The sequence below is a fragment of the Copadichromis virginalis genome, linkage group LG14 (genome assembly GCF_057382275.1).
Source record: "Copadichromis virginalis isolate Kocher_CV1m ecotype Utaka linkage group LG14, C_Virginalis_male_GT1.1, whole genome shotgun sequence".
Classification (NCBI taxonomy): Eukaryota; Metazoa; Chordata; class Actinopteri; order Cichliformes; family Cichlidae; genus Copadichromis; species Copadichromis virginalis.
Window position 1 is genome coordinate 39,840,545 of NC_140631.1, and position 27,971 is coordinate 39,868,515.

Here is a 27,971-nt window from a genome sequence, read left to right on the forward strand (position 1 = left end):
CCCCAAACAAAACAGGACGCTCACATCAGCCTTCAGCCTCACTGATACGAGCCTCACAGGTATTTAGCACGACGTGTTAAATGTTTTTCATCACAAACACATTCAGTAAAATGTGTTTATGTGTGAAAGCTCATTTCTGTGCTTATAACGAGCAGCTTTTTCCATTTCTTTAAATCACATCAAAGCTCCTGCTGTCCCTGCCCATCAGACCTGTGCTGCTTCTGCATTTTACTCCAAACTGCAAACATACATATTTGGATACCATGTGAAAGGATTTTCACAGTACCTTGTATGTTTTTAAGAGAATAAAATCTAAAATACTGTTACATACACTGGATACAGCTGTAGTGACACAGGCCTAGACTGGACAGCAACTCCCTGGTAATCTCCAGTAACCAGGGAAAAATGATGAGTGGTTGCAGGAGGTTGGTGGCTGTCTCAGTTACAAACAGGGTGCCACACCCAAAACTTCCTAGTGATCGTTTCACTTAGTGGCAGATTGCTGCGGCTATGCATTTGCAGTGAAGACGCAGATTTGTCCACGAACAACTTCAAAGTACAAGTTGTGCCTCACTGCCAAATCAACATGATTCAAGCGTCTCTGTTTCCAGTTTGTGCTGCAGTCACAGACTCGCTGCAGAGTGGCCTGTAGTCGGTGACTGTTTGCAGACAAGTCAGCGTCTTCCATACAAACTATGGGTGACTGTAGAAACCTGCAGTGCAAAGCTGTTCCAAAAAGGCTTTCGGTGCAGCAGCATGCAGTAAAGCGTTTTACAAGGAGTTTTACTCAATGACAACAACCACCTGGTGCTTACTGGTGGGTCACTGACTGGTCTGCAGACCTGCATGAATTAAGCTTTAGCATTTGACGTCACAGCAGTCTCCAGCAACCAGTCACATCCAGTTAGGATACTCATTTTCCCCTGATGACCGGTGGTTGTTAGGTGGTCACTAATCAATTTTTAGGAGCCAGACTGGCGTCACTAAACTGGACCTCTCCACCATGTTTATGGTGCTGGTTCATTCTGGAGCATTTTAATAGAATTATCTGACACATCATTTGGTTTCCTGTGAGACACAAATCATCCCAGACGTTTGTGTTTGCTTGAATCTTTTTTATGGTTTTATTTATATCTTATTATGTCGTATTTTTATTATTTTGTTTAGTTTCAATGCACAGCACTTTGTGTCAGCTGTAGTTGTTTTAAAGTGCTTTATAATCAAAGGTGGACGGACGGTGGACTGTAGCTTAAATTCTCTGCAGGGTCTGTGTGGTCACAAAAAACAGGAACGCAAAAGAGCACAAGGATCCTTATACTGAAAACCCAGCTGGGTCTTTGCACTCAAAGCTTCCATCTCAACATTGAAAAACGAACATGTCAGAAGGCAAAATGCAAACACTGAAGCTTCAGATGCACAGGCCAGACCAGTGGGTGATACAGCAGCTGTGTTCATCTCTTTTACAGTGTGTGGTTTCAATCAGTGGTTTTCAAACTTCTTCTGATATTTTCCACTTTAGACATCCAAAGTTTTAGTGAAATAAACGCCAACACAATAACATAATTCTAAATAATCGATCTTTATATTGATATCTATTTTTAATTTAGATTTGCTCAGTTCATTCCTGCTACTGGTGCCTGCCTGAAGGTGCCTGACCTGTGGCTTTAAAGCAAGATTAGAGGACTTGTTAACTGCACTCTTATGCTTTGCTCAAATGATCCAGTCAAACAGTGCTGCTGGGCTGATCACAGGTGGCACAGTTTTGTGAAACAGCAAAGAATAAAAAGATGTCTGCTCACGCTCAGAGCTGAGTAACGGCGTTTGTGTTAAACACAAACAAAAACGTTGTTTTTTGAGTTTTTTGAATTGTCACTTAGCAGCATCACTTTTCTTATAATGAGATCCAGGGTGTGAAATCTTGTGCAATATTTCATCCTCAGGGGCTTTTGTGAGGAAGTGCAATTGTGTCATTGTGGTGAAAATACTGTATGCTACGTGTCCACCCCTCCTCTTTCTTTGAACAAGGGAAGAAATCGTGCTTTGACCTAATACCTCAGCAAACCTTTTTTCTCTTTGCGCGTCATCCTGCACTTGAGCTAAAATTCGAAGAAATTCTTCAAGAAGAGCTTGTCAGCTGCTAACATTCTGCCATCTGACTTTTCAGCGACCAAACATTCACTCATGAATTCACCAAATATTTGTGGACCAACTTAGGTATTTATAGCTGTTGGGACTTTATTAAATGCTCCCTGTCAAGCTCACTGTGTGCAGCAGTGCTACTTGTTAGTTTTGTTTTTTCTTTTGAACGTCCTTTAGATGAAAACTGAAGATTGTCTGTAATTTTATCATGTTAACAAATCTAGGTTAATGTTGTGGAAGACACACCAGCAGGACACTCATGGGCTGCTTGTGGAAACGACCCCAGATTTTTTCTTATCTGTGGCCTCCAAGCTGCACAATCGGCCCCTGTAACCGCTGTTTGTTGCCGTTTAGTCACACTCTGATCACAAAGGATGTGGTCTGACATGAGACAGCTGATGGATGCTATGCCCTGCTCTGTGGCAAACACTGCTCTGCTTTCTGTCAGGACGCTTGTTCTTTTTTTTTAAATGACCTTTTTAGTTCTCTTAAACTGGGTTGTGAAATGCTTGGTTGTCGTGTGTGTGACGCTCTTTTTTTCGTCACTGACTTAACTTCCCCGGCTACAGTGTATGAAGTTTTATACTAAAGGACCAACCTTTGGTTAGAAAGTCTAACACAGCAACACGCTAAGGACTGAATGACCAGACAGTTAACGCCAAGGATCACTGGACATGTTGCTTTTTATGAAAGAAACCATCACTCTGGATTTGTATGAAATCATGTGGCCAAGTGACCAAATCCAAGATCTGTCTTAATTAGGCCCCTTGATCAATTTAGGTAAATAAAACCAAACACTGATTTCTCAATTAAATTGGAGAAACAAGAAACCCTTTGGTACACTTGGTCAACAAAAAAGAAAAACTGATTTTGTTTCTTTTGATCCAGTTCTACTACGGGGCTGATTTTCTGCAGGGCACGGACAAACCTGACCCGTCATAGACACTTCACAGCTGTTTGCCTTTCTAAACGTCTTTGTGTTCACTCGAAGATCATTTGTGCTGTAAATGTAGGAGACGTACGTGGCTGCTGTCCTGTGGATTGTTTGCGATCACACTACTTTTCTCTCTGTGATATTTAGGTTAGGTATTTAGGTTTGATTGAAAAAAAAAAGAAAGAAATCTGACCAACAGAAACTGAGTTTTATTTAAATTCTTTGAATTTAAATGTCACATAACTGTTGAGTTATCATTTTCACATATTTCCAAATATTTAGGAAATATGTGAAAAACTAAATTCAGACATTTTGTTTGACTAAATGTTGTAATTGCTTTTTATTATTTGCATCAAATCGTATGCAAGAAGCTGTGTGGCTCGTGTTACAGTAACGACAGTAGGATGAGTTTCACGTGTGGACGATGCCATCTAATTAAACAAGTTACTACTGAGACCTGCGGGTGGACAAGAAGATTTAATAATAGAGTAGTTAGTGTTTGTTCAACACAGCACTGAATATGAACCAACATTTATATTTATAAGCATCTGAAATGAATTAAAAGATAGAAATCTTTGCTTGGCAGCAGGCGCTTAAACCCACAGACTGTACATAAAACATTAACATAGCCATAATGCAACATCACACACTGATTATTCAGGTCCTGCTGTGAAGCCTTGAGCTGAACATTTATCGTTTAAATAAAAATATCAAGTTTGAAAAGGAAAAAACGGTGAGGCGTAGCTCTGACTGACAAACACAGACAGGCAGATGAAAATCACAAGGCTGCCCCAGCCTGAAGTCCTTCTGGACACTAACAGAGACAATGATTAAAACATATCATCATGTCCTAGTAAACAAGACTGAAAGCTAGAGAGTAAGACCCCAAACTCATCACTAAAGTGTCCCCTGAGGTCAGCTGGACTTCTGAAACCTGAGAAGTCGCCCCCTGCTGGCTACTAGGAAAGATGCACTTCACTCATCACAAGCAGAAGCTACAAGCCCTCTTTTTTTTTTTTTTCCACCTTTCAGGAAGTCAGTACCTTTGAAATTAATGATAGACCGATGCTTTACTGAGCCTTTGTTTTAGTGTGGCTCTATAACAAAAACATAACAAAGTGCAGTCTGTAATTTTTTTTAAAGAAAGAGTATGCACGGTTTCAAGTTTTGTTCAGCCGTCTCATCACCACCAGGTGAATGTGAGTTGATAAAAGTAGTCATAGCTCCTGGACAGGAAGCTCTTCTCCACGGCGTGAGGCTGGATGCTCACCCTGTAGCCCTGGTTCTCGATGTCCATCTTTACACAGTCCAGCAGATCTTTGACCAACGGGGCGGCCTTCCACGGCCCGAACGTCACCACCGACTCCTTAGCCGCCTCCAAGCTGTTAATGGCATTATCATAGAAGCCCAAATCCTCCTCCGTCCTCAGCACGCAGATGATGATGTAGGAGTGGCGTGCGGCGATGGCCTCGGCCCTGGCGATACGAATCAGAACCTGGAGGAAAAATTCTAAATGATCATTCAAAAAGTGGAAATGTGAAGTTGCATGAATTCCAAAGTAGGAGTGTAAACTACAAACAGTCGTGGATTATTGGTGTGAGTGCAGCTCACCTCGATGTTTTCCTTGTAGTGTGGGACTCTGGAGAGGAACTGCTGCCTTCCCACCAGCTCTCCAAACAGCCGAGGAGTCTCCTCCAAGAGTTTGATCAGCGGTTTGATGTTGTAGTGGATCGCCTCCTTATGAACCTGCAGAAACACGAGTTGCAAACTTAAAATTCATTTTGGCAGCAGGGCACACCCCCTGTTTTTTAAACTGGTTTTATATTCATATCTTAAATACTTTAAAACGATTAAGAACTTCTTCGATGTAAACTTATGGCGGATGTTCATATTAAACATGGCCAAACAGTGTGAGGACAGTCCTAATAATCTTCCCTGTCTAACAGGTTTGCAGGCGCAACCAATCAGAAGAAAGCTTAATTAAAAGGAGGAGGAGTTAAAACAGTTTGTGCCAGTGGCGCCAAAGCCCAGTAAATACAAAAAAGGATTATTTTGAATTGTGAATCATCCAAAGCCAGTCTAGTAGAATCAGAAAGTAAAAATATGGAGCTTTATACGAGCAGAGCTACATCGTGATAAGTCGGACCTCCTGGATGTTCTCCTTGGGCAGCTGTTCTGATCTCAGGAACTCCAGGATGGCTCCAAAGTGTGACCCATCGCGGTCAATGAAGTAGCGTCCCTGTGTGTCAGTACGCAGTTTGGGCGGTCCGCTGAAGATCTCCGCCAGCTTGGAGTCGGAGTGCTTCCTGAGCGTGCTCAGAGTGGTGGTGTACAGGTGACCCCCGACATTTAACTGCACAACATGAAAGTTCTGAGGAAAAAGACGATATTTAGGTTTCTGCAGAGTGCACCAAATGACTGCAGGAACAGTTACAGTATTTAAACACTGGGCTTATGTGCAGCCTCATGCTCAAATACAGATGATTATAAATCAAAAGTTTAAGCAGCTTTTATCTTATTATTGTGAGTCAAAGTCATACATAACCAATAATAGATCAATTTAGTTTGCAAAATCTGCAACACAACTAATTAGTCTTAAAATTAATCATATTTATTAGAAGTGTTTGCATTTGAAGGAGGGTTCTAAGACATCTCCTGTGGATGATCCATATTCATCTTGTAGTTTTCCCTCCCCTTGTCTCGATGGAGCGTGCTCATTTTACTTTACATACAGTTTGAATGTTGATCATTCCTGACAACAAGGATTTTCACTTGAGTTTAAAGAGTATTTTCTGCACATAGAGAAAGCTAAATAAATACCTGAATGCACAGACTGTGTGTAGCTCTGCAAGGCTGTCAGGCAGCATGAATCACCCACTTAATGATTTGCACAGGTAGATAAGACTGCATTCCTTCATGGTCTGTCAACACTGAAGCAGCCTGTCAGGGCGGCCTCACAGGACTAACATTAAAATTATGGATAACGCCTTTCACATGTTTATTTGTTTATTATATATTCATTTAAAAAATATAAAATTAATGAAAACAGTGTAGATTTGAAATATATTGTAGTTTTTACCTGATGCCACTAAATTCAGAGGAAGGATTCACATATAAAAATTTCAGATTTCAACAGATTTTACAAAGATTATACAAAAAAAAAAACAAATAACAAAAAAAAACAAACAATCACCATGTACAAAAACATTGTCTCTTAACATTTTGCTGTTGTTTGTTTTCTTTAAATTATTTTAATTGTGCCACATAATATGCTTAAAAGTCCCATGTTACTATGGTTCATGAGCGCGGACATTTAGCCTGCATGTAAGCTCTTTGAGTACAAATAAACACCTATTTTATTATCACATGATCATAAAAGACAGGAAAATGCAGAAAATAGATGCATGGACATGCAGACATGTTAGATCAGCCCTACAGGCTCACCGCTGTGAGCCGGGACATACCCACAGTGTAAACAGCTTCAGCTGTAAAATGCTGCTTACCCAGCGATGCGTCACTTTTTACTCTCTTACCTGTGATACTTACACTACATTTCTCTGATACTGTACTCTAATTTGAGAAAAACTGGAAGGAAACATGCGCACCACACTTTAAATATTATAAAGAAGCGTTAAAACCAAACCAATGCACAGAGACAACATTTCATGGTCTTAAGCATCTAAATTAAAAATATTCTCTGGAAATATTCTCATTCCTGACTGCAGTATTCACAAACATTGCCTCTATAATTGGATGATTAGTGGCTGTTTTATGACCGAGCTGTGGCTGTAACAGTGCACTGCTTTGTATCAGCGCCTCATTTGCCCGTAAAGGAACCGACCGTAGCTGCCAATGAATGACAGCGTTTTCCTTGTTCCTCAAGTAAAGTACTACATATACTGCTAAACTGAAAGTACAGCAATACTTCAGTAAGTCGGTGAAATCCCACCGCTCACTGCGTCGGCTCCACCTTTACATGCACAGAGAAGTTAAACGGTGTTCCCATTAATCCTAAAACGGCAGGAAAGGTTTTGGGAACATTTCAGACGAAACTTCCTCGAAGTTGGAAGTTTGATTCCTGTGAACCAGAGCGCCCTTTAACGCGTCTCTGGAAAACTGTTAGAGATTAAAATGCCGTGAAACAGCAGCACAGCAAACATCTGCCCTGTTTCACTTTGGAAAAAGTTATAATTTGTTGTCTGGCTACACCTGCATCCACCTGTTCAGCCCCCGAGCAGGTGGAGGATTTCCTTCAGCTCCACCAAACTTCCAAACGATCGCACCGAGGGCTGCAGTCTTACCGGAGCCGCGGACGAAGGCGGTTTTTCTGTTGATTTGTAGTCCGGCAGACTCATCGTGTCTTCAGCGGTGGTCCGGGTGGGAGCTGGGAGTTCACCTGTTACATTTTTCTACAGGTAGCAACCAGGGGGCGTGGCCTAACCCGGACCTTCTTTAGTGCCGAGAAAATGGATCACTCGGCTGCAACACGATTCCCTTTCTTATCAAACTTTTTAATTTACCCTGAAACGGGGAAAGCGCGCATGCGCAGACTGATAACCGTTTATTTATACTCGTATATTTCTAAAATATATTTATTTAGTGTAAAGTTGTATGGATGGTGTGATATATTCACATTTACTGTAGGCTGCCACACTCACGTCACACGTGACGTTTGTTGCACCCGAAAATGGAGCAGTGACACATCTTTCCTTCTGACGTCACCCTAAAGGGGCATTTCACTCAGCTTACTCACTTTTCTCGTTAAACACTCCGTGAAGCTGTGAACATCAGTCTTGTACTCATTGGTTTCCACACTGACGCAGTTCTCTTTTCAATCAGTCATTGACACACAAAACAAAAGTCCTGATTTATTTACTTTCAAGGTGAGTATCAATTTCACCTTAATTCATATTTCTTACCTGGTGGTTCGTGTCCCACCAGCGGGGCCAGCACCACAGTTTGACAACCAGCTGTGCATTAAATGCAAAACTTAAAGCTGAAACGCATTTTAAAACCAACAATCTGCATGTACAATGTCCAAATTTTGAAGCTTACTTTACGTGTAAATTCCAGCTTCCACCCACCAGGGGGCGCCATAGCAACTTTTAGATTTTCACTATTTTGAATAGAATATTAGATTTCACATCCTGTGTCCTCCACGGGGACATTACTTTGACTTTTCTCTACCATATACTTTCTTTATGCCCAACACTGGTTTCATACTTCAGCAGTGACTCTGCATTCTGCTGTGAAATAAACCTGCTGCTCCCACACACCAGGAAAAAACCATTACATTGTGTTTAAGAGGTCGGCTCATAATCTTCTGAGCACTTTGGCATGTTTTGAAGATGAGCTGGTTGGGAAAATTGTAAACTTTTCCCTCAGTTTTCCCACTCCACATGAAACCTACAGGCAGTTAAATAAATCCACTTATTGTTTTAAGTGTATTTTCCAAATTTTATTGTTTTTGTACACAAAAATCAAAGGGCCTTGCTTCCATCTGGTGCGACGACTGAAAACCTGCAAAGAGAAAAAAAAAGAGAATTAAACCCAGTTTCAGAAATCAGTAAACTGAATCCTGAGCTCAAATTGTTGACCTCAGTTTCTGTGAGTTCCTAAAAGACTGTTTTTGGTGTCCTGCAAAAGTGTCACGGTTCGTGTTTGTGAGCTGAAACCCTTCTCAGACAAATGCCTCGATGTCTTCAACTGAAAAGAACCCCCTGCTCTGAGGAACCGGAGCAGAACCACAGAACGTGATTCTGAACCAGCGACCAGCAGAACCAGAATGAGTCCTGTTCCGACTCGTCATCGTATCATCACCGAAGGGAGCCGTGTGAGACCGTCCAACACCACAGTCTGTGTTAAATCACTGGATCCAGATTATTTTGCGATATATTATCAGGACAGCAACAGTGTCACCCGAACGTACCCGAATGGCTAAAATGTCACAATTTAAACCTGTTGAAGCTCCACTGTAGCAAACAGAACATATCTACTTATCAGAATTCACAGGAACCTCCAATTTTACTGCAGAAGAACTAAAAAACTAATTTATTTTTTGTGTTTTCTCTCTTAGGTTAGCAGCAGGACAGGATCTATCATTAGTATACAGCCTTGTGAAGGCCCTGCAGCAGTCAAATAAAACCCTGTCTCTTACCCTCTTATGCAGTGGGTACAGGTGCTCCCTGGGGCATGACGGGCACCTCTGGCTTGGCCCCCTTCTGCTCAGACATTGGTGTGGTGGGCAGGGTCTCCTCCTTGGGCTCCACAATGCTGACGTGGTCGGGCAGGGGCTTCTTGGGGCCGATCTTACCGCTGGGGTCCCAGGGCAGCATGATCTTCACCTTGATGCCCAGCACACCTGAGAGTATTAAATAAACACATCAGTGCCACCAAAACAACGCGATGGCAGTTTGATTTGGCTGCATGTGGCCGAGCTGCACTCACCCTGCCTCAGCAGGACGTGGCGGACGGCTGTGTCGACGTAGTAGTTGACGGGGTCTCCGCTGTGGATCATCAGACCGTCCACAAACTTCATGGACTTGGCCCTCTGACCCCTCAGCTTGCCGGACACGACGACTTCGCAGCCCTTGGCGCCACTCTCCATGATGAACCTCAGAACGCCATAGCAAGCCCTGAAAAAGCAGTGATAAAACAGCGTTAGCGGCTAATCGATCAGTGGATCCAAAGTACTGCAAGATTCTCTCAGGAAACTTTCACTGTGACTGAAATGATTCTGGTTGGTCGACTTCATAAAAAACATCAATTTTCTACATGGTGGGTTCAGCTGGAGGTCTTCAGGTTTTAAATCGGTAAAACATGCCATGAGGAGGAGACGCCTCCTTCATCAGTGAGCTTCATTAAAGCGTGCTTTGACCCTTCTCAGACAAATGCCTCAATGTCTTCACCTGGAAAGGACCCCCTGCTCTGAGGAACCGGAGCAGAACCACAGAACGTGATTCTGAACCAGCGACCAGCAGAACCAGGATGAGTCCTGTTCCGACTCGTCATCGTATCATCACCGAAGGGACAGAAGCTGACACACAGAACACAGGTTTCACCCTCAAAGTACACATGAGGTTTTTTATGACAGGGTGTTTCCTACTGACCATAATTTAACCTCTGTCAGCATTTTTACTGTTTACTCTTCTAGATTACGATCAAATTTCATACTTTGGGTCGGGTCCAACATACTAAGAGATGTGCCATGAGCAGAATACACTCATAAATAATTGACTTGAGAAAAACATCCAAACATTAAACTGTGTGCAGAGATGTATTTAGAGCTTAAGATGTCATGTTAGGACGCATAACGTTAAGAAACGTTTAATAAATTATCTTTGTGTTAAAGGACAAAACACAATACACAGACGATTATAATAGTGAAACTAAAGTTAATATTCATTCATTCATTCACAAGATTGTGTTGATGTAAAGAGCTTATGTGTAAACGTACATTACTTATTACTCAATGGCAGAAAACATTTCTAAGGTGGAAGTTAACCCTGTGGAGTCATTAACTGTTTAAATCACACCAGTCTGATGAAATTTGTAACAAAAATTATTTAGTTAAATTAAAGAAATCCAGCTCACCTGCGCACAGCCAGGCCTCCCAGCAGTTTGTAGCGCAGAGACTCAGCCTGAGCGATGGCACACAGACCACGAGTGGCAACTTTCTCAGCATACAGCTAAAAGAAAGAGGAAGGACATTTCAGTATTACAGACAAACACCGGGATCAAACCAGCACGTGTAACGATGGACTGCAGGTTTCCTGCACCGTCTACAGCACAGTCCTGATGCTTCGACCCTTCTCAGACAAATGCCTCTGTGTCTTCACATGGAAAGGACTTCCTGCTCTGAGGTGCTGGAGCAGAACCACAGAACGTGGATCTGAACCAGCGACCAGCAGAGCGAGACCGAGTCCTGCTCCGTCTCGTCATCGTATCATCACTGAAGGGAAATCTGACTGTCTAACATCAGAAGCCTTTGCACTTTACTCACTGGGTTTCCTACCAGGATGAGATTACTGTAAACTGCTGTTGGCAAAGTGTTAATATTGTAAACAAACGACCTCTAAACAGTTTAAAATTCCATATTTTTACATTTTTGCAGCCAAATGCATTTATTTTTCAAACTCTGAAACCTTCAAACATTTGTTCAGATACACCTCACCACTGACGAATTACTTTCCATACTAAAAACCATCCAACAGTGAGCTTAAAACACCGATTAGTCTTACGCATTTATAGCGAAAGGCTGGCTTCCGGTGACGGACCGTCCCTGGCATGCTCATGGAAATGTAGTTCTTTGAGCAGATATTCATTTTCAAAAAACGAGCACAAGACTGCAAAATAAATACAATTCAGGGGGTCAACCCGGAGGTCGATGTAACTGGCAAAACAATCTGGGGGCCGACCACAAGGTCAGCGATGGTGGCGAGGCTTGGCAGGGCCAGATGTCGCAAAGTCCTCTGGCTGAGACGTGGCTGGACCTAGTGGCATGGACGTCGCAGGGAGCTGGGAGGGCTCGGCTGGGTCCCCAGCTGGCGGGGAAGTGGAGATCATGGCCATGACAAAGTACTCTGTCTCCTTCGGTCAATAGTCCAAGAATCCTTGGTCGAATGCCAAATTCAAAAATATTGTCAAAGAAATGCTGCTGGGTCATCATGGACCTGACCATGATGACCCAGCAGCATTTCTGTCACAGCTGGGAAGGCTGGTGCTTGGTGTGGGTCCAAATGCAGACACTTGAAGGCGTGGTGTGTTAGACAAAAGACGCGTCGCTTATTGTGACTGAATAAAAAAAAACGTACCAAGCACTCAAAACAAAAGGAAGAAGGAAACTAGAACAATACTGATGATAACTAAACTGGCAGGAACTAAATTACTACACGCGGAAGACAAAGAACATGGAAACCTAGACGTGACAATCAACAACCTGGAAATATGGAAAACATGGAAAGAGGCACCAGCCTTGCTGCTCAGAGCCATGTTAGCCAGCCAAATGAAGCAGTCGCAGCACAGACAGGATCCGGACTCATCCGCTCAGTATTGAACCCAGACAGGCACAAATTACACCCCATCCAGTGTGAGCCCATTTTTAAAGGCTTCCACATGTTTGTGAGTAAAACGGGGATAAAACAGTGCTGACCTTCTTTCAGATTTGCACCGCCATCTTCCAACGGGCCTTAGACAGGAAAGGACCAGCAGAGGATGCGGAAATGGATTTATAGATATAGCTGGTTGCCGGTGACGGTCTGTCCCTGGCATGGTCACGGAAACGGTAGTTCTCTGAGCAGATGCGACGAGCATGATTTTGCGGGTTCATTACCAAAGCAATTTTCCAAAAACCACCAGATTTATTTATGTGTTCATCTTCAATCATGGAAATATAAATCAGAACAAAACACACCAAACTTCAGGAGGTAGACAGGTCCACTCCCTCACATTATAAAGGCAGAGCAGGTGAAATCTGCAGCAGTGACACTAATTATATTTTTTATTAATTTATTTATATTTTTATTCCTCCAGCATCCACAATTTCACTGTACATGACCAATGACAATAAAAGGCTGTTCTGTTCCATTTTATTATATAATTAATATAAATAATAACAATAATAAGAAACTTTAAGTTACTTTATGAGTTACAAATATGTTTTTGTAGTCTGTTGCTTTTTATTACTTGAAAGTTTTAGGAATAAAGATTTGAACTAAAGTAGTAAATGTTAGGACGAGTCCTGCTCCGTCTCATCACCTGACCGTTTAAAATCAGAAGCCTTTGCACTTTACTCACTGGGTTCCTACTAGGATGATATTATTGTCAAGTGCTGTTGGCAAAGTATTAATATTTTAAACCAAAAAAAAAAAAGGACTTAAAAAAATAATTTCAAATTCCATATGTTTACATTTTTGTGGCAAACCAGCAATTTCACCCCCCTCCCCCCCAAACCTTTAGATATTTGTTCCGATATGTCTCCACTGAGGGATTATTTAATACTAAAATACATCCGACAGTGAGCTTAAAACACTTCTTAGTCTTATTTCTTGGTTTCCTACCTCCACGCTGCCCTCGGGGAAGCCAAACCTCTTCTGGACCACAGCGGTCAGCTCTCTGATCCGACGACCCTTCTCTCCAAGAACATTCTGGGTCCTAAAGATGGTGAGATGATTAGAGTTAAACCACATGGGTAAAAATAACAAAACAAAACCCAGATCTTTACAAACACCGGCACAAAGCTGAGACAACAGAGCTACACAGCTGAAGTAGTTATCTCTTTAGATAAGCACACCGAGTTTACATGGAAGGAAGATGAGCTATATAAACAAAACTGACACTGGATGTAATTTTACCAGTGATCTTAATGCCTATTTAAAAACCAACATTTGCATTATTAAAAGGAAATGATCAGGACTGACTTCTAGGATGTCTTTTAATGTAAGCTTTTATTTTCTCGAGCTTAAAATATGTTTGTCTTTAAAAATGGCCAAAAATAGCAAATGCTCAGACCACTGTTAACACACTGTGTCTTACAAATGGACCAACAGTGTTTACATGCATATGCGCACTGCCAAAGTAATGGCATATCCACTTTACAGTAGAGACTCATTTTAAGCTTCTATACTTGTTTAGTTTCTAAACTCAAAATCTTCTGGAGCGGTAACAACTTCTTGGATTGGGACTCATCACCCCTTTCCCATTAGCAGTTTGCAGGGTTTTCCATTAGGTTCATAGTACCTGTTACTTTTTTAGTACCTACTCGGCCGGGGTTCCAAACAGGTACTAAAATGTGACGTCCTCTGACTGCGTGCCACCAATTGGCTAATCAATAGCGTCAACTGAAGCATCAGAGCGTCTTGTTTTTTAAACTTGGGAACGAAAGAAATGGCTACAAAAACAACTGTGTTCCCACGAGTGCAACGAGATGCAACAGACCGAGCAGCAGGTATAGATTCGCTTCAACATCCACCTTTGCTGTAGCGTTCATGTGACATTAATTGCGTTGTGCTACATTGAGAGGCATTGCTATGACAGCAAGCAAGCATACAAGTCGATCGGTGGCGAGTCGACCCGAGTAGCTACTAATGGAAAAAGGGGCGATGGGCAAGCAACCTAGCCGTGGATCAGAACCAGCGACCAGCAGAGCCAGACTGAGTCCTGCTCCATCTCATCACTGGAGGAACACCTGACCATTTAAAATCAGAAGCCTTTGCACTTTACTCACTGGGTTCCTACTAGCCGACTGCTCACCTTGTGGCCAGGATGATGATCTCAGTCCTGGTTGGAGTCACGCGCACCTCCACACCGGAGTAACCATCCTCGGCAAGCTCACGAGTCAGGAACTCATTCAGCTCGGCCTTGAAGATACCGTCTGCGACGAACTGTGGACAGAGAACAGTTAAGCTTTATGTTTATGAAACACTCAAACATCCAGCACCAAGCAGACTTTCTGCCAGCATCTACAGGCTGCACACTCACACACCAACTGCCAATGCATCCTTCAAGTGCTGCAACAGGTACAACACTGATGCATCTGCTGTGGCCCCGAAACCACACAGATAATAAAATACAGCTACAGAAAATGAATGAATGGGTTTGACCCTTTAAAAGCGGGCTAACTTGAAGCTAACACACTGCTCACACTTATTTAAAACATGTAAAGGATAATTTGAAGTTCCTAACTACCCATGATGGCATTCAAACCACAGCAGGATTCACTTCTACAGAGAGCACAGTCACATTCAGAGTGAGTGCTGAAGACAAAACGAGCAGAATCTCATCGCTCTGCAGTTTTTAAACAGGCTGTATTTGTATCATCCGCTTACTTCAGCTTGCCTGGCTTCAGTGCTTAAACGCAGGCTGCCACATGTCGCATGCTTTACTGTGAAATTCCTCCCAATTCAAAATTAATGTCCTTGAACGATTCACTAAAATGAACCCCGTGCTGACTCCACATTTAACCCGAACAGTTCTAACTGCACATACGTCTCATTAACCACATTTCTCAGTGAATTAGTAGCATTAAGGAGGCAGTTTGTGTCTCTGGCTCTATATTAATACGGCTGCGAAGCTAACACCTCCGAAAACCTGGACTCAGACACAAACAACCTTTAAATGAGAGTTCAGCTAAGTCTTTTCGCATATTAGGATTTAAAGCGGGCATTAAAGTCGTGTTTAAGTCAGACACTTCAACCAGTGTGTAACTGCGCCCGGCCTCGGTGCTCAGAGCCATGTTAGCTAGCCAAATGAGGAGGTCACAGCGCAGACAGCATCTGGATTCATCCGCTCAGGATTCAACCCAAGCGGGCACATCTGATACCAGGACGGCCACCAAACGACCATATCAAATCCAGCGTGAGTCCATTTTTAAACAAATGCAACGTGTTTGTGAGTAAAACGGGGGCTAACCTTCCTCTTCTTGGAGATTTGCACCGCCATCTTCCAATGGGCCGTAGACAGGAAAGGACCCGCACAGGATGCGGAAATGGATTTATAGCTAAAAGCTGACTTCCGGTGACGGTCCGTCCCTGGCATGCTCAGGGAAATGTAGTTCTTTGAGCAGATGTGATGAGCATGAGTTTGTGTGTTTCTTATGTTTATTACCAAAGGAATTTACACGGCGATATAAATCGGGTCGACGGCACTGATGGAACACTTATAAAGGCCGACAGCGAGGCCAGCGAGGGCGGCCACGTGATCTTAAAATACGAATTATTTGTATCGTTTTGTTTCCTACCACCACGCTGTCTTCGGGGAACCTCCTCTTGACCTCAGCGATCAGCTGTCTGATCCGACTACCCTTGTCTCCAAGAACAGTCTTCATCCTAAAGATGGTGAGACGGTTAGGCTTAAACTACATGGTTATAAAAAAAAAAGACAAAATATTTTTAATCTTTCCACACACAGACACAAAGCTGAGACAACATAGAGCTACACAGTTGAAGTTTCTCTTAAACTAACATTGGCATCAAAGGGAAATGATCAGGACTGATTTCTATGATGCCCTTTAATGTATGCTCTCTTTTGTCAAGCTTAAAATATGTTTGTCTTTAAAAATGGCCAAAAATAACAAATGCACAGACCACTGTTAACACACACTCTGTGTCTTACAAATGGACCAACAGTGTTTACATGCGTACTCGCCCTGCCAAAGTAATGGCATATCCACTTTACAGCAGAGACTCATTTTAAGCTTCCATATTTGTTTAGTTTCTAAACACTCAATCCGATCTTCTGGAGATGTAACAACTTCTTTAATTCTGAGTTGTTACTTTTTGGCAACCTAGCCGACTGCTCACCTTCTGGCCAGGATGATGATCTCAGTCCCGATTAAAGTCACACGCACCTCCACACCGGCATGACCATCCTTAGAAAGCTCATGAGTCAGGAACTCTTTTAGCTCAGCCCCTTTAATACCGTCTGCGACGAACTGCAGAGAGAGAGAGCAGGTCAGCTTTATGTTTATGTCACACGCTCAAACATCCAGCACCAAGCAGACTTTCTGCAAGCATCTACAGGCTGCACTGACTCAGACACCAACTGAGGTGTAAGCATCACAGCAGATGTCTTTGTGTCAAATTAACTGAGGATAAAACAGAAAAACAGAAAAACATGAAGGAGATGTTCCTGGCCTGATTTTTCATAGCAGATGACTCCCTTTAAAATATTCTGCAGTAGATTTAAAAACTAAAGAAAACCATCAATCAACATCTGAACATTACCTGATGTTGCTGAAGTTAAGCAAAGTTACACAGGTTTTATTACAGACACAGCTAGGAGTTTTGTAATTTGGCATAATTTAAAAAGTTTACATTTCTTTGTTTTTTAACAGCAAAAATTAGTCTTTCTTGTCAGAGGTCATTTTTGGGAAAAAAAAAGAAACAAGAAAAAAACTGGGTGACAACACTGTACACAATGGTAGACTGGTGCGTAATAAGCAAGAATAATGCAGAAAACTAAGATTTGTGATGGGAAACTGGTCTTTAACCACACTGAGAGAGAGAGAGCTGTGCAGGAAGTGTGATTTTTATTGTAGAGGAAGCAAGAATGCAAAAGTAAGAGAGAATCCATGATGATGCTTTTTAAATGTGCAGCTTCAGAATCTGTGAAACGTCGGCTACCAGCACCCAACGGCATGTATACGGAGAGAGATTCTGGTGTTTCTGGCAAAATACATTTATACTTAAAAATCGATTCGGGATTGAATGAATCAATATCGCATTATTCAAACCAAAATTTATTGAATCGGAAAATACATTTTTTTAAACCCACCCCTAACACTGAACTTCATGAGGCAGATGGACCATAAGAAAACAAAAATTGGACCACAAAGTCACAAGGGTCTAAAACAAATACAGTTCAGGGGGTCAACCGGGAGGTTGAAGGCACTGGCAAAACAGTTCTGGGGGCCGACTGTGAGGTCAGTGTCGGTGGCGAGGCTTGGCAGGTGTGGGCTTGGCCAGTGGCAGCCCTTGGCGTGGCTTGGTAGGTGCGGGCTTCGCTGGTGGCAGCCATCAGCATGGCTTGGCAGCTGCGGGCCTAGCCAGTGGCAGCCGGTGGCATGGCTTGGCAGTTGGCGGACATGCAGGCCGTGGGCTTGGCTGGTCCCGAAGGCATGAAGTCCTCTGCCTGAGACGTGGCTGGATGAGACGATATCCTTTGGCCCTCCCAGCCGCAGGGGGCTGGTCAGGCTCGGCTGAGTCCCCAGCTGACAAAGGAGGAGGCTGGTCAGGCTCACCTGAGCGTTAAACAAAAGGCAAGCCGTTTATTGTGGCTGAATAAAAAAACATACCAAACATGCAAAACAAAGGGCAGAAGGAAACTAAGACAACACTAGTGATAACTAAATTTGGAGAAACTAAATTACTAAACACGGTAGAGAAAGAACATGGAAACTTAAACATGACAAACCCTGAACCTGGAATCTAAAAATATGGAAAACATGGAAACAGGCACTAGCCTCGGTGCTCAGAGCCGTGTTAGCTAGCCAAACGAGGAGGTCGCAGCGCAGACGGCATCTGGAATAATCCGCTCAGGATTCAACCCGGGCAGCACATCTGATACCGGGACAACCACAAAATGTTCATACCTCATCCACCGTGCAGAATTTTAAAAGAAATTACGACATGTTTGTGAGTACAACAAAGATAAAACGGGGGCTAACCTTCGTCTTCTTGGAGATTTGTACCGCCATCTTCCAATGGGCCGTAGACAGGAAAGGACCCCGGGAATACGCGGAAATTCATTTATAGCGAAAGGCTGGCTTCGGTGACATCAGATCCCTGGCATGCTTACGGAAATGTAGTTCTTTGAGCAGATGCGATGGGCATGAATTTGCACATTTATTACCAAAGCAATTTCCCACAAACAAGAAGGGTTTGTTGATTTAATTTTAAGCACAGATATATAAAGGAACTAAACTAAGAACTAAACACACTGAATATGGCTAAGGATTCAGAAGAATCAAGGTCATTGATTTCTGTAACCGATTTGATTCCTATTCACATGGTCCTAATGTGATTCAATCCCTGATTAGATTAAATTCAATTGTGACTCAGTCAGAAATATTATAATTCAGACCATTTATCATTACATGTACTTAAATCTCTGTACAATAACAAAGCTGTCACTTGTGAGACTTCATCAGAGGTGTAAGCATCACAGCAGATGTCTTTGTGTCAAATTAACTGAGGATAAAACAGAAAAACAGAAAAACATGAAGGAGATGTTCCTGGCCTGATTTTTCATAGCAGATGACTCCCTTTAAAATATTCTGCAGTAGATTTAAAAACTAAAGAAAACCATCAATCAACATCTGAACATTACCTGATGTTGCTGAAGTTAAGCAAAGTTACACAGGTTTTATTACAGACACAGCTAGGAGTTTTGTAATTTGGCATAATTTAAAAAGTTTACATTTCTTTGTTTTTTAACAGCAAAAATTAGTCTTTCTTGTCAGAGGTCATTTTTGGGAAAAAAAAAAGAAACAAGAAAAAAACTGGGTGACAACACTGTACACAATGGTAGACTGGTGCGTAATAAGCAAGAATAATGCAGAAAACTAAGATTTGTGATGGGAAACTGGTCTTTAACCACACTGAGAGAGAGAGCTGTGCAGGAAGTGTGATTTTTATTGTAGAGGAAGCAAGAATGCAAAAGTAAGAGAGAATCCATGATGATGCTTTTTAAATGTGCAGCTTCAGAATCTGTGAAACGTCGGCTACCAGCACCCAACGGCATGTATACGGAGAGAGATTCTGGTGTTTCTGGCAAAATACATTTATACTTAAAAATCGATTCAGGATTGAATGAATCAATATCGCATTATTCAAACCAAAATTTATTGAATCGGAAAATACATTTTTTTAAACCCACCCCTAACACTGAACTTCATGAGGCAGATGGACCATAAGAAAACAAAAATTGGACCACAAAGTCACAAGGGTCTAAAACAAATACAGTTCAGGGGGTCAACCGGGAGGTTGAAGGCACTGGCAAAACAGTTCTGGGGGCCGACTGTGAGGTCAGTGTCGGTGGCGAGGCTTGGCAGGTGTGGGCTTGGCCAGTGGCAACCCTTGGCGTTGCTTGGTAGGTGCGGGCTTCGCTGGTGGCAGCCATCAGCATGGCTTGGCAGCTGCGGGCCTAGCCAGTGGCAGCCGGTGGCATGGCTTGGCAGTTGGCGGACATGCAGGCCGTGGGCTTGGCTGGTCCCGAAGGCATGAAGTCCTCTGCCTGAGACGTGGCTGGATGAGACGATATCCTTTGGCCCTCCCAGCCGCAGGGGGCTGGTCAGGCTCGGCTGAGTCCCCAGCTGACAAAGGAGGAGGCTGGTCAGGCTCACCTGAGCGTTAAACAAAAGGCAAGCCGTTTATTGTGGCTGAATAAAAAAACATACCAAACATGCAAAACAAAGGGCAGAAGGAAACTAAGACAACACTAGTGATAACTAAATTTGGAGAAACTAAATTACTAAACACGGTAGAGAAAGAACATGGAAACTTAAACATGACAAACCCTGAACCTGGAATCTCAAAATATGGAAAACATGGAAACAGGCACTAGCCTCGGTGCTCAGAGCCGTGTTAGCTAGCCAAACGAGGAGGTCGCAGCGCAGACGGCATCTGGATGAATTCTCTCAGGATTTGTTTTGTCTCCTACCACCACACTGCCTTCAGGGAAGCCAAACCTCTTCTGAACCTCAGCAATCAGCTGTCTGATCTGATGACCCTTATCTCCAAGAACAGTCTTGATCCTAAACATGGTGAGATGTTTAGGGTTAAACTACATGGTTAAAAAAGCTCCGAAACAAACAAACAGAAAAAAGATCTTTCCACAAAACAGCACAAAGCTGAGACATCATAGAGCTACACAGTTGAAGGTTTTATGTCTTTTGATAAGCACACCGAATTTACATGAAGGAAGATGTGCTATATAAACAAAACTAATACAGGATATAATAATGTTACAAATGTAATGGCAGGGATCCTAACGTTTGATTTTAAGAAGGAAGGAGATGATAGCAGCTTGGGTCACCACAAAAGATATATGACAAAAATGCTATAATTATATAATTTAAATAATGCATATTACAAGATGCATTCTTGGATAATATTTGGATTAATCCTGATGTAATCATGCTACACTTTTTTCTGTATTTCATGTTGTAGCTTTATGTGTACAATATAGGTGATGCTCATCAGCCTTTTGAACTGTACAACGTTATCTCAGAATCAAAGTGACAAATGTCACTTCCAGAGAACAACCAGTGTTACATCAGCATCCACCTTCTCCTTCAGATTTACAGGCACATTTTTTTCACCACTCATAGATCAGACAACCAGACTGGCTCAAGCTGTGCTTTAGGTGTGACCAGTGATTAATTTTTATTTATTTATTTTTTACCAGTGCACTATAAATAACCCACATTGCAAAAGGTAAGTTATGCCTTTATTCTCACATTGTGGCTAAATTTTTTAACTGATGTTTGCACAAATTGCTACTTTGGAAACCAACCAATGTGTTTTCTTCTGTGGTTAAACAGTTTAACGCCTGGAATTTATTATTTATTTATTATTATATTATATTATATTATATTATATTATATTATATTATATTTGTGAAAGTACACTCTGAGATAAAGAGAAAATAACGTTCTCTTTATCTCTTTACCTTTTGTAAAGTTGGACCAGCCACAGGGAGTGTGAGGGTGATTTTGGCCTCCTGTTGAGCGGTGATATTAGTAAAGACAAAATTAACAGATTGACCCCAAGAAGATTTCACTACAGCATTTCCGAAAAGCTTCATCTATTTTCTCACTCAAACATCGTGTGAAGTGAACCTGAAATAATCCATTCCTCTGCAGATGATTGGTTAGCTCTTTGACAACTACTCTTTCAAGAGTTTATGAGATGAGAGGAAGGTTGGAGACTGGCCTGTAATTAGCTAGTGATCTGTGCTAAGGCATTTTTAATGTTTGTTATTTTTTAGGCCTCAGTTATTTAGCAAGACAGGGGCTTGTTTAACATGTGTCTTTGGCCATTTCACTGGGGCCACATGGTTTTGTGAATAAATTTGCTGAGATCTAGATCCATTGCATGTGGGGAAACTGATTGTCATGGCAAGTATAGTAAGTGGTTTAGATTCACAACCATTTTAAATTGTTTATCAGAAGTGATGCTTCTTTTTGCAGAGATAATTAAAAAATTGTCAGTCTTCTGCTAGTCCTTCTCTGATGTTAAACAATGTAATGTCAAAAAGAGAAAGTCCACAATCAAGGCTTTAATTGCAGCAAGTTTTATTAAAGCAATTGAGCAGGAGAAAAGCAAAAGCAGAATTAAACAAGCCACTCAATAATAATAAAATCACATCAATTATACTTATCTACTTAACCTTTTTACTGTGATATATAATATACAATATAATATAGAAAATCTTTTTTTTTTTAAACTTTTTCCACATTTTTACATAACACATCATCATTTTCTCAATACAACTTTTTCATTAAATCATAGATTTTTAAAGTCAGAGTGCACACACGCCGTTTCTACACTTCACTGGAAGGGCTGTTGTTAGAATCCCTATTATATTTTCAAACTCCCATCCTTTTTAATTAAGCTTACACATAATTACATTTTCCAGATTATATTCTGATCAATATTAAGCATAATTATCTGTCAGTTCAATCTCAAAAGAACTACAATTCTGTGTTTATTCGTGGCAACACAATGATGATGATGATAATGGGTCAGTGAAACAGCTCTTATCTTTTCAGTCACACCCAGGCATGAATATGAAAGATTGAAGCTGGATTGTGTCTCGGGACGCAGAATCTAGACATTAGAACAGATTTTCTCTCTACTCAACATATTCATCAGACTTTGATTCTATCTTTGATCCTATAAATCAAATGTAAGACTGGATGTTGAGCCCTTTTCTTCACTTCTGGTTGGAACTGAGCAAAGGCAATTCTCTACGGCAGATTAAATAAAGAATCGTCAAACTTCAACCTTAAAGTAAAGGACCTTTTAACATCAAACAAAAAGTAAAGGTAAAGTAAAGTATTTCTAAAAAATGTACAAGTTTGTAGAAAACATTTACTCTCATTTTCCAGCTACAATCACAGTAACAATCAGATGTTTCAGTCTTGTTCTTTCAGCATCATTTTATGGAAGGTGGTCCTCATTACCTTTCTGCTCAGGGAAAGTTAAACCTGCAGCAGCTTCAAGGTAAAAGTTAAAGAAATAGTATAGGGGCTGCAGCTGATAGATTGTGTGATTTGGCTTTTATAATGCCTCAAGATAGATTTTAGGATTGTTCAAGTGAGGGTTCTTCCAAGTAAAGTAAAGTCACCTGGGAAAATAAAAAATAATTAAATCTTTAGACAACATTTTATTATCATGTAGCACTTAGTTTGGAGAAAGTTATGCAATTTGTTTGAAGACATGTTAGTTTTTGTTAAGCTGTTCTTCTACAGCCGTAGAACAGATTTCATAATCAGCCAACCCGTTTGTTATCTCTGAAACTTAAACTTGATATCATCTGCCCACCTATGAAGTTTCATGAACTTATCTTGCAAAGTGATAATATCTGTCTGATATTAGGACCAACCAATCAGATTTCTGGGACCTACTGCTCAGAAAGGTGTTTTGGTGCTACAGGACTGGATCACGTACAAAAGACCAGCCCTGAGTCCACAAACCATCCCCAAGCCCCAAGTACGGAGTGCTAGAAGGCAGAAGAATAAACCAGCTCTACTCCACGTGTAAGCGTGTTGCAAACAACCCTCTGCACTCTACATCATTCCTACTATATATCAGTCCAGACAGTCACGCCGAACAAAGCTTTTGACCATCAAAAGACAGAGTGCCAACTCATATGAGCACATTTGCAGCGTGCATATAAAATAATTAAAACATCTTTATTTAGTAGAAAAATCAAAAATTTTCAACACATTACAGAGATCACACAAATCCACTATTCTTAAAATCAAAAGCACTAAAATTGACAGATCTGGTTCATTTTCTCACTGCACAAATTATATATAAAGCAATAAACAACCTGCTTCCTGACAATATCATAAAGTTGTTTTCTAAAAGGGAACGGGATACAATTTGAGGGGGGAATTAAATTTAAAACATCCTTGTATCTGTACAACATTAAAAAGTTTTTGCATCTCTGTGTGTGGAGTGAAGCTGTGGAACAGACTTAATAAAGATATGAAGCAAAGTCCGAGCATGGCGCAGTTTAAAAAGCAGTTCAAGGAAATGATTTTTGCAGGGTACAGGGAGGAGGTAGAGATTTGATAGGGAGTTCTTGTCCAATATTTTCACAAGGCTGATGTGTGTGTGTGTGTGCAGGTGCACGGGTATGTTGGTATGGGTATATATATCTGTAGGTTGTGTATCCTTTGAGGTGTTACTGGGGTTATTGAATATTTGTATATGTATGTATATGTGTATGTACATATGTATATGTATATAGATAGATATACATATAATTAATACATTAAAAAACATATTGATTACTAGATAGTGGAAAGGGGGTGGGATTGAATAAGCGCATGCTTCCTCCTGCTCCTTTTTGAACATGGAAGTTATTCGTAGTTGTGGGTGCTCGTTTTCCTTCTGTTTTGCTTTGTTCGTTTGTCTCTTTTTATTTTCATGTTGTTTAACTTCTTCAACATATTCAAAATAAAGATTCAATCAATCAATCAATCAATCAATCAATCCTAACAATGCTCAGGTAAATCTTTATTCAATTCAATTCAGTTCAATTTAATTCAGTTCAATTTATTTATATAGCACTCTTCACAGGATAAAAACCACAAAGTGGTTCACAGTAATATAAAAAAAGAAATACATAAAAAACAAACAAACAAAAAACAAACAATCAACCCCCCCCAAGCACAATCAAACATACAGCACAAATCTAATTAAAAGCCAATCTAAATAAATGAGTCTTAAGCTGCTTTTTAAAAGAATAAATACAATCAAGGCAACGTAATGATGGAGGGAGAGCATTCCACAACCTGGGGTCCACCGCTCTAAAAGATCTTTCTCCTCTGGTTTTAAAACGTGTATGGGGGATTACCAAGAGCCTTTGATTAGATGATCTCAGGCTGCGAGAGGGAGCGTGGGGTTCTAAATGTAGGCAGGGGCATCACAATTCAAAGCTTTAAAAGTCAGTACCAAGATTTTAAAATGAATTCTAAAATGTACTGGAAGCCAGTGTAATGAATGTAAAACTGGTGTAATGTGCTCTCTTTTTCGTGTCTAAGTTAAAAGCCTTGCAGCAGCATTCTGGACTGACTGGAGACGGTCCAGATTCCTTTTGCTTAAACAAAGAAAAGGCTGTTACAATAATCTAAGCGAGATGATATAAAAGCATGAATAACCATTTCTAACGCAGATTTAGACAGCAAAGTTCGAAGTTTGGAGATGTTTCTTAGCTGAAAAAGGCAGTTCCTAATTAACTGTCGAGAGTATTGTTCTCGGTACATGGCAGAATCAAAGATCACACCAAGGTACTGATGCTCAGGTGAACAGATGAGCCAAGAGAACCAAGATGCTGTTTGATTAGAGATATCAATGGTGTCAAAGGCAGATGTCAAGTCCAACAAAACCATGACTGAGGATGCTCCGGAGTCAGCTAACATGATAATGTCACTAGAGACTTTAAGTAATGTGGTTTCTGTTGAGTGACTTTTACAGAAACCTGACTGAAATTTGTCATAGATTTCATGTTTTTCTAAAATAGAAGTAAGTTGATCTGCAAATACTTTTTCCAGAATTTTCGACAGTAACGGGAGCTTAGAGATAGGCCTATAATTCTTAAGCTGAGTTGGATCCAAACTGCTCTTTTTTAATATCAGCTCAACAACAGCATGCTTACAGAACCTATGGACCACACCTGTTGAAAGAGAGGCATTGCATATCTCTACAATGACAGAGAGAGCATTTTTAAACAGCCCAGCAGGTAGAATGTCATTTGCACAAGTGGTAATTTTCATTTTATCCAGCAGGAGTGAAAGGTCATGTATGGTCATTGGGTTAAACACTGACAGTAAATGAGGGGGAGGTGGCCCAGAGACACAAACAGACAGTATTGAAGAACCAATGCTCATACGGACATTATCAACTTTATCCACAAAGAAATTCAGAAAGTCATCACTCTCAGATATGGAGGTCACGGGTACTGGGTGGACCACGGGGGAAACAATAGAGTTTATGGAGTTAAACAGTACCTTGAAATTTCTCTTGCTTGATGAGATTAACTGAGAAAACTATCCTGATCTGGCTGTTTTTATGGTTTCATGTAGGGAAACCCAAAGTTCCCTAAGGTGGAGCCTGTGAACTTCGAGTTTAGTTGATTTCCAAAGGCGTTCTACTTTCCTACAGATTATTTTGACCTTCCTTATGTCATCATTTATCCATGGATGAGCTCTTTTTGGGGCAGCAATGACAGATTTCATAGGTGCCACTGAATTTAAAATCTCCAAGCAGTGATTGTTAAAACACTGAGTAGCAACATCAGCATCAGTGCAGCCACTGATCACATAACGGTCCAACAAATTAGAAAACTTCAAAGCAACATCCTGATTCATGAACCGCTTATGGAACATGAGATTAGAAGGTGGTGTGTACAGAGGGAAGCTAAGATTAAAAATAACACAGGAATGGTCACTCACCTGTGTCCTTAACACAGACATTAGTTTTGTCTAAGCCAAGAGAAAACACAAGGTCCAAGGTGTGGCCTTTAACATGGGTGGGTCCAGAGACATGCTGAATAAAATTAAAAGAGTCTGTAATGGATAGAAAGTCAGAGGCCATGCTACAGCTAAGATCATCCACGTGCAGGTTGAAATCCCCAATCATTAAGACCTTCTCTAGTTTAATAATGCAAGCTCAGTAGGTAGTGTGGTCGCCCCATGATTGGAAGGTCAGGGGTTTGAATCCACTACCCTGAGGTATCCCTGAGCAAGGTACCGTCCCTACACACTGCTCCCTGGGTGCCTGATTTGTGGCTGCCCACTGCTTCACTAAGTAAATGGGAAAAGACTAATGCAGAAAGAGTAATTTCCCCACGGGGATCGATAAAGTACACATTATAATTATTATTCTAAAAAGTCTGTAAAATCTTGAATAAAAACACCAGCGGGGCCGGGAGGGCAGTAAATTAAAACACAATAAAATATATCTGATGAACCAACTTTAAGAAGCCGTGACTCAAAGGAAGGAGGAGGAGTCCATAGCTCTGCAAGCAAAACTGTCCCGGTGAACAGCAGTGTTCAAAGCAAGTTACTTTGAAAAAGTAATTAATTATAGTTACTAGTTACTTTTTCAAAAAAGTAACTGAGTTAGTAACTGAGTTACAAGATTCTAAAAGTAATTAATTACTTGAAGTAACTATTGCGTTACTTTAAAAAAAAAAACATTTAACCCTCTGGGGTCCAGGGTATAATCGGCCATTTTTAACTACTTTTGATGTTTCCTCCACATTTTACCTTTAAAAACTATTTATTTGCCTCGTTTGGTATCATCCTTTTCAGCACAACCTCACGTGTCTGAATTTACAGTTTTGTTTTCATTTTTACGGACTGTATTAACACAATTGATCTAAAATCAGACAAAAAACATAAAAATCAGAGTAGAAAAAGTTTTTTTTACTGTAACAACCACAAACATGTTTAATGAATCATATTTCATAACTTTAAATGTAAATATAAATTGTCAATTTTAAAATCATATGCACAAGTTTTGCAAACAACAAAGTTATTTGCATCCATTTACCTTTTACCTTGATTTTTTAAATAACCATTTCAAACTATTTACAGAACAATCAGCTGTTCTGCATTCAATAAGATGCCACACACATTATTTGTGCCACTCCAAAAGAAATAATTTCTGTCCACTATAAAGAAGAACATCACAGCCTGATACCTGCAGGTCTGACAGCAGCAGGTGTATCACTCCTGTTTCTACCTGGAGACAGCAGTCGCCTCATTGTTCTCACACACAACACAAAACTATCCACAACACTACACACTAACTACACAAGACACAACATTAACTACACACTCCAAACACGCTAAACGTCACGAATCTCTCACATCTCAAAACTCGCTCTCTCTCTCTCTCTCGCCGTCACTCCTAAAACTTCCCCTGTTTTTTTTTTGTTTGTTTATTTTCTGTTTCTCAAAGGGAGTTAGCTATGCACCAAGCCTATTGTGTGCTGTGCTCTGGTAGGAATCCAGTCTCTCTGAGCACTTTGTTCACAGCTGGTGTGAAGTGGGCGCTGTAGCTCAGCAGTCTGCCATCATAAATCAGCTTGTCTTCTGCCAGGTTGGGTTGTCTCGGAAATCTGCAAAAAAAATTGTATGAAACAGGTTTGTATGTGCTTA

At 41.0% G+C, this 27,971-nt stretch overlaps 3 protein-coding genes and 3 non-coding genes across 9 annotated transcripts in view; all 6 read right to left on the reverse strand.

Moving 5' to 3' along the window:
• Positions 1–3,401: 3,401 nt before the first annotated feature.
• Positions 3,402–7,585, reverse strand: kctd14 (potassium channel tetramerization domain containing 14). Its single transcript, XM_085430917.1, has 4 exons — positions 7,375–7,585; positions 5,220–5,444; positions 4,685–4,819; positions 3,402–4,568 (listed from the first exon to the last, which is right to left on the reverse strand). The coding sequence occupies exons 1-4, from the start codon at positions 7,426–7,428 to the stop codon at positions 4,257–4,259; spliced, it is 726 nt and encodes a 241-aa protein (XP_085287043.1). The 5' UTR covers positions 7,429–7,585; the 3' UTR covers positions 3,402–4,256.
• A 931-nt stretch (positions 7,586–8,516) lies between these two features.
• On the reverse strand, positions 8,517–15,622 carry rps3 (ribosomal protein S3). The gene is made up of 7 exons (XM_085430918.1): positions 15,482–15,622; positions 14,324–14,454; positions 13,132–13,225; positions 10,667–10,761; positions 9,521–9,708; positions 9,231–9,434; positions 8,517–8,593 (listed from the first exon to the last, which is right to left on the reverse strand). Exons 1-6 carry the CDS (start codon positions 15,605–15,607, stop codon positions 9,235–9,237), a joined length of 834 nt encoding a protein of 277 aa, XP_085287044.1. The 5' UTR covers positions 15,608–15,622; the 3' UTR covers positions 8,517–8,593; positions 9,231–9,234.
• Positions 8,749–8,898, reverse strand: LOC146694657 (small nucleolar RNA SNORD15). The gene has a single exon (XR_014914966.1). It is a non-coding gene; the product is annotated as a small nucleolar RNA SNORD15 (small nucleolar RNA).
• On the reverse strand, positions 9,951–10,100 carry LOC146694658 (small nucleolar RNA SNORD15). Its single transcript, XR_014914967.1, has one exon. It is a non-coding gene; the product is annotated as a small nucleolar RNA SNORD15 (small nucleolar RNA).
• Positions 10,881–11,030, reverse strand: LOC146694659 (small nucleolar RNA SNORD15). The gene has a single exon (XR_014914968.1). It is a non-coding gene; the product is annotated as a small nucleolar RNA SNORD15 (small nucleolar RNA).
• Positions 15,623–24,300: 8,678 nt separating the features above from the next.
• LOC146694660 (uncharacterized) overlaps positions 24,301–27,971 on the reverse strand; it is a 52,231-nt gene continuing 48,560 nt past the window's right edge. For all 4 annotated transcript variants that reach the window (XM_085430921.1, XM_085430922.1, XM_085430919.1 and 1 more), the window contains one exon: positions 24,301–27,931. In XM_085430921.1, the coding sequence (XP_085287047.1) occupies positions 27,793–27,931 (139 nt within the window). In that variant the 3' untranslated portion in view covers positions 24,301–27,792. The remainder of the gene's footprint in view (positions 27,932–27,971) is intronic.

What these genes read in the sequence shown, in the direction of transcription:
- kctd14 (XM_085430917.1), bottom strand. Translation starts at nt 7,428, where the DNA reads ATGAGTCTGCCGGACTACAAATCAACAGAAAAACCGCCTTCGTCCGCG. An exon ending in CGCCTTCGTCCGCGGCTCCG is followed by an intron (nt 5,445 to 7,374) that starts GTAAGACTGCAG and finishes CTTTTTCCTCAG; the next exon opens with AACTTTCATGTTGTGCAGTT. An exon ending in CCAAGGAGAACATCCAGGAG is followed by an intron (nt 4,820 to 5,219) that starts GTCCGACTTATC and finishes GTGTTTCTGCAG; the next exon opens with GTTCATAAGGAGGCGATCCA.
- rps3 (XM_085430918.1), bottom strand. Translation starts at nt 15,607, where the DNA reads ATGCCAGGGACGGACCGTCACCGGAAGTCAGCTTTTAGCTATAAATCC. An exon ending in GGAGGCCTGGCTGTGCGCAG is followed by an intron (nt 9,709 to 10,666) that starts GTGAGCTGGATT and finishes CTGCTTTTTCAG; the next exon opens with GGCTTGCTATGGCGTTCTGA. An exon ending in CCACGTCCTGCTGAGGCAGG is followed by an intron (nt 9,435 to 9,520) that starts GTGAGTGCAGCT and finishes TAATACTCTCAG; the next exon opens with GTGTGCTGGGCATCAAGGTG.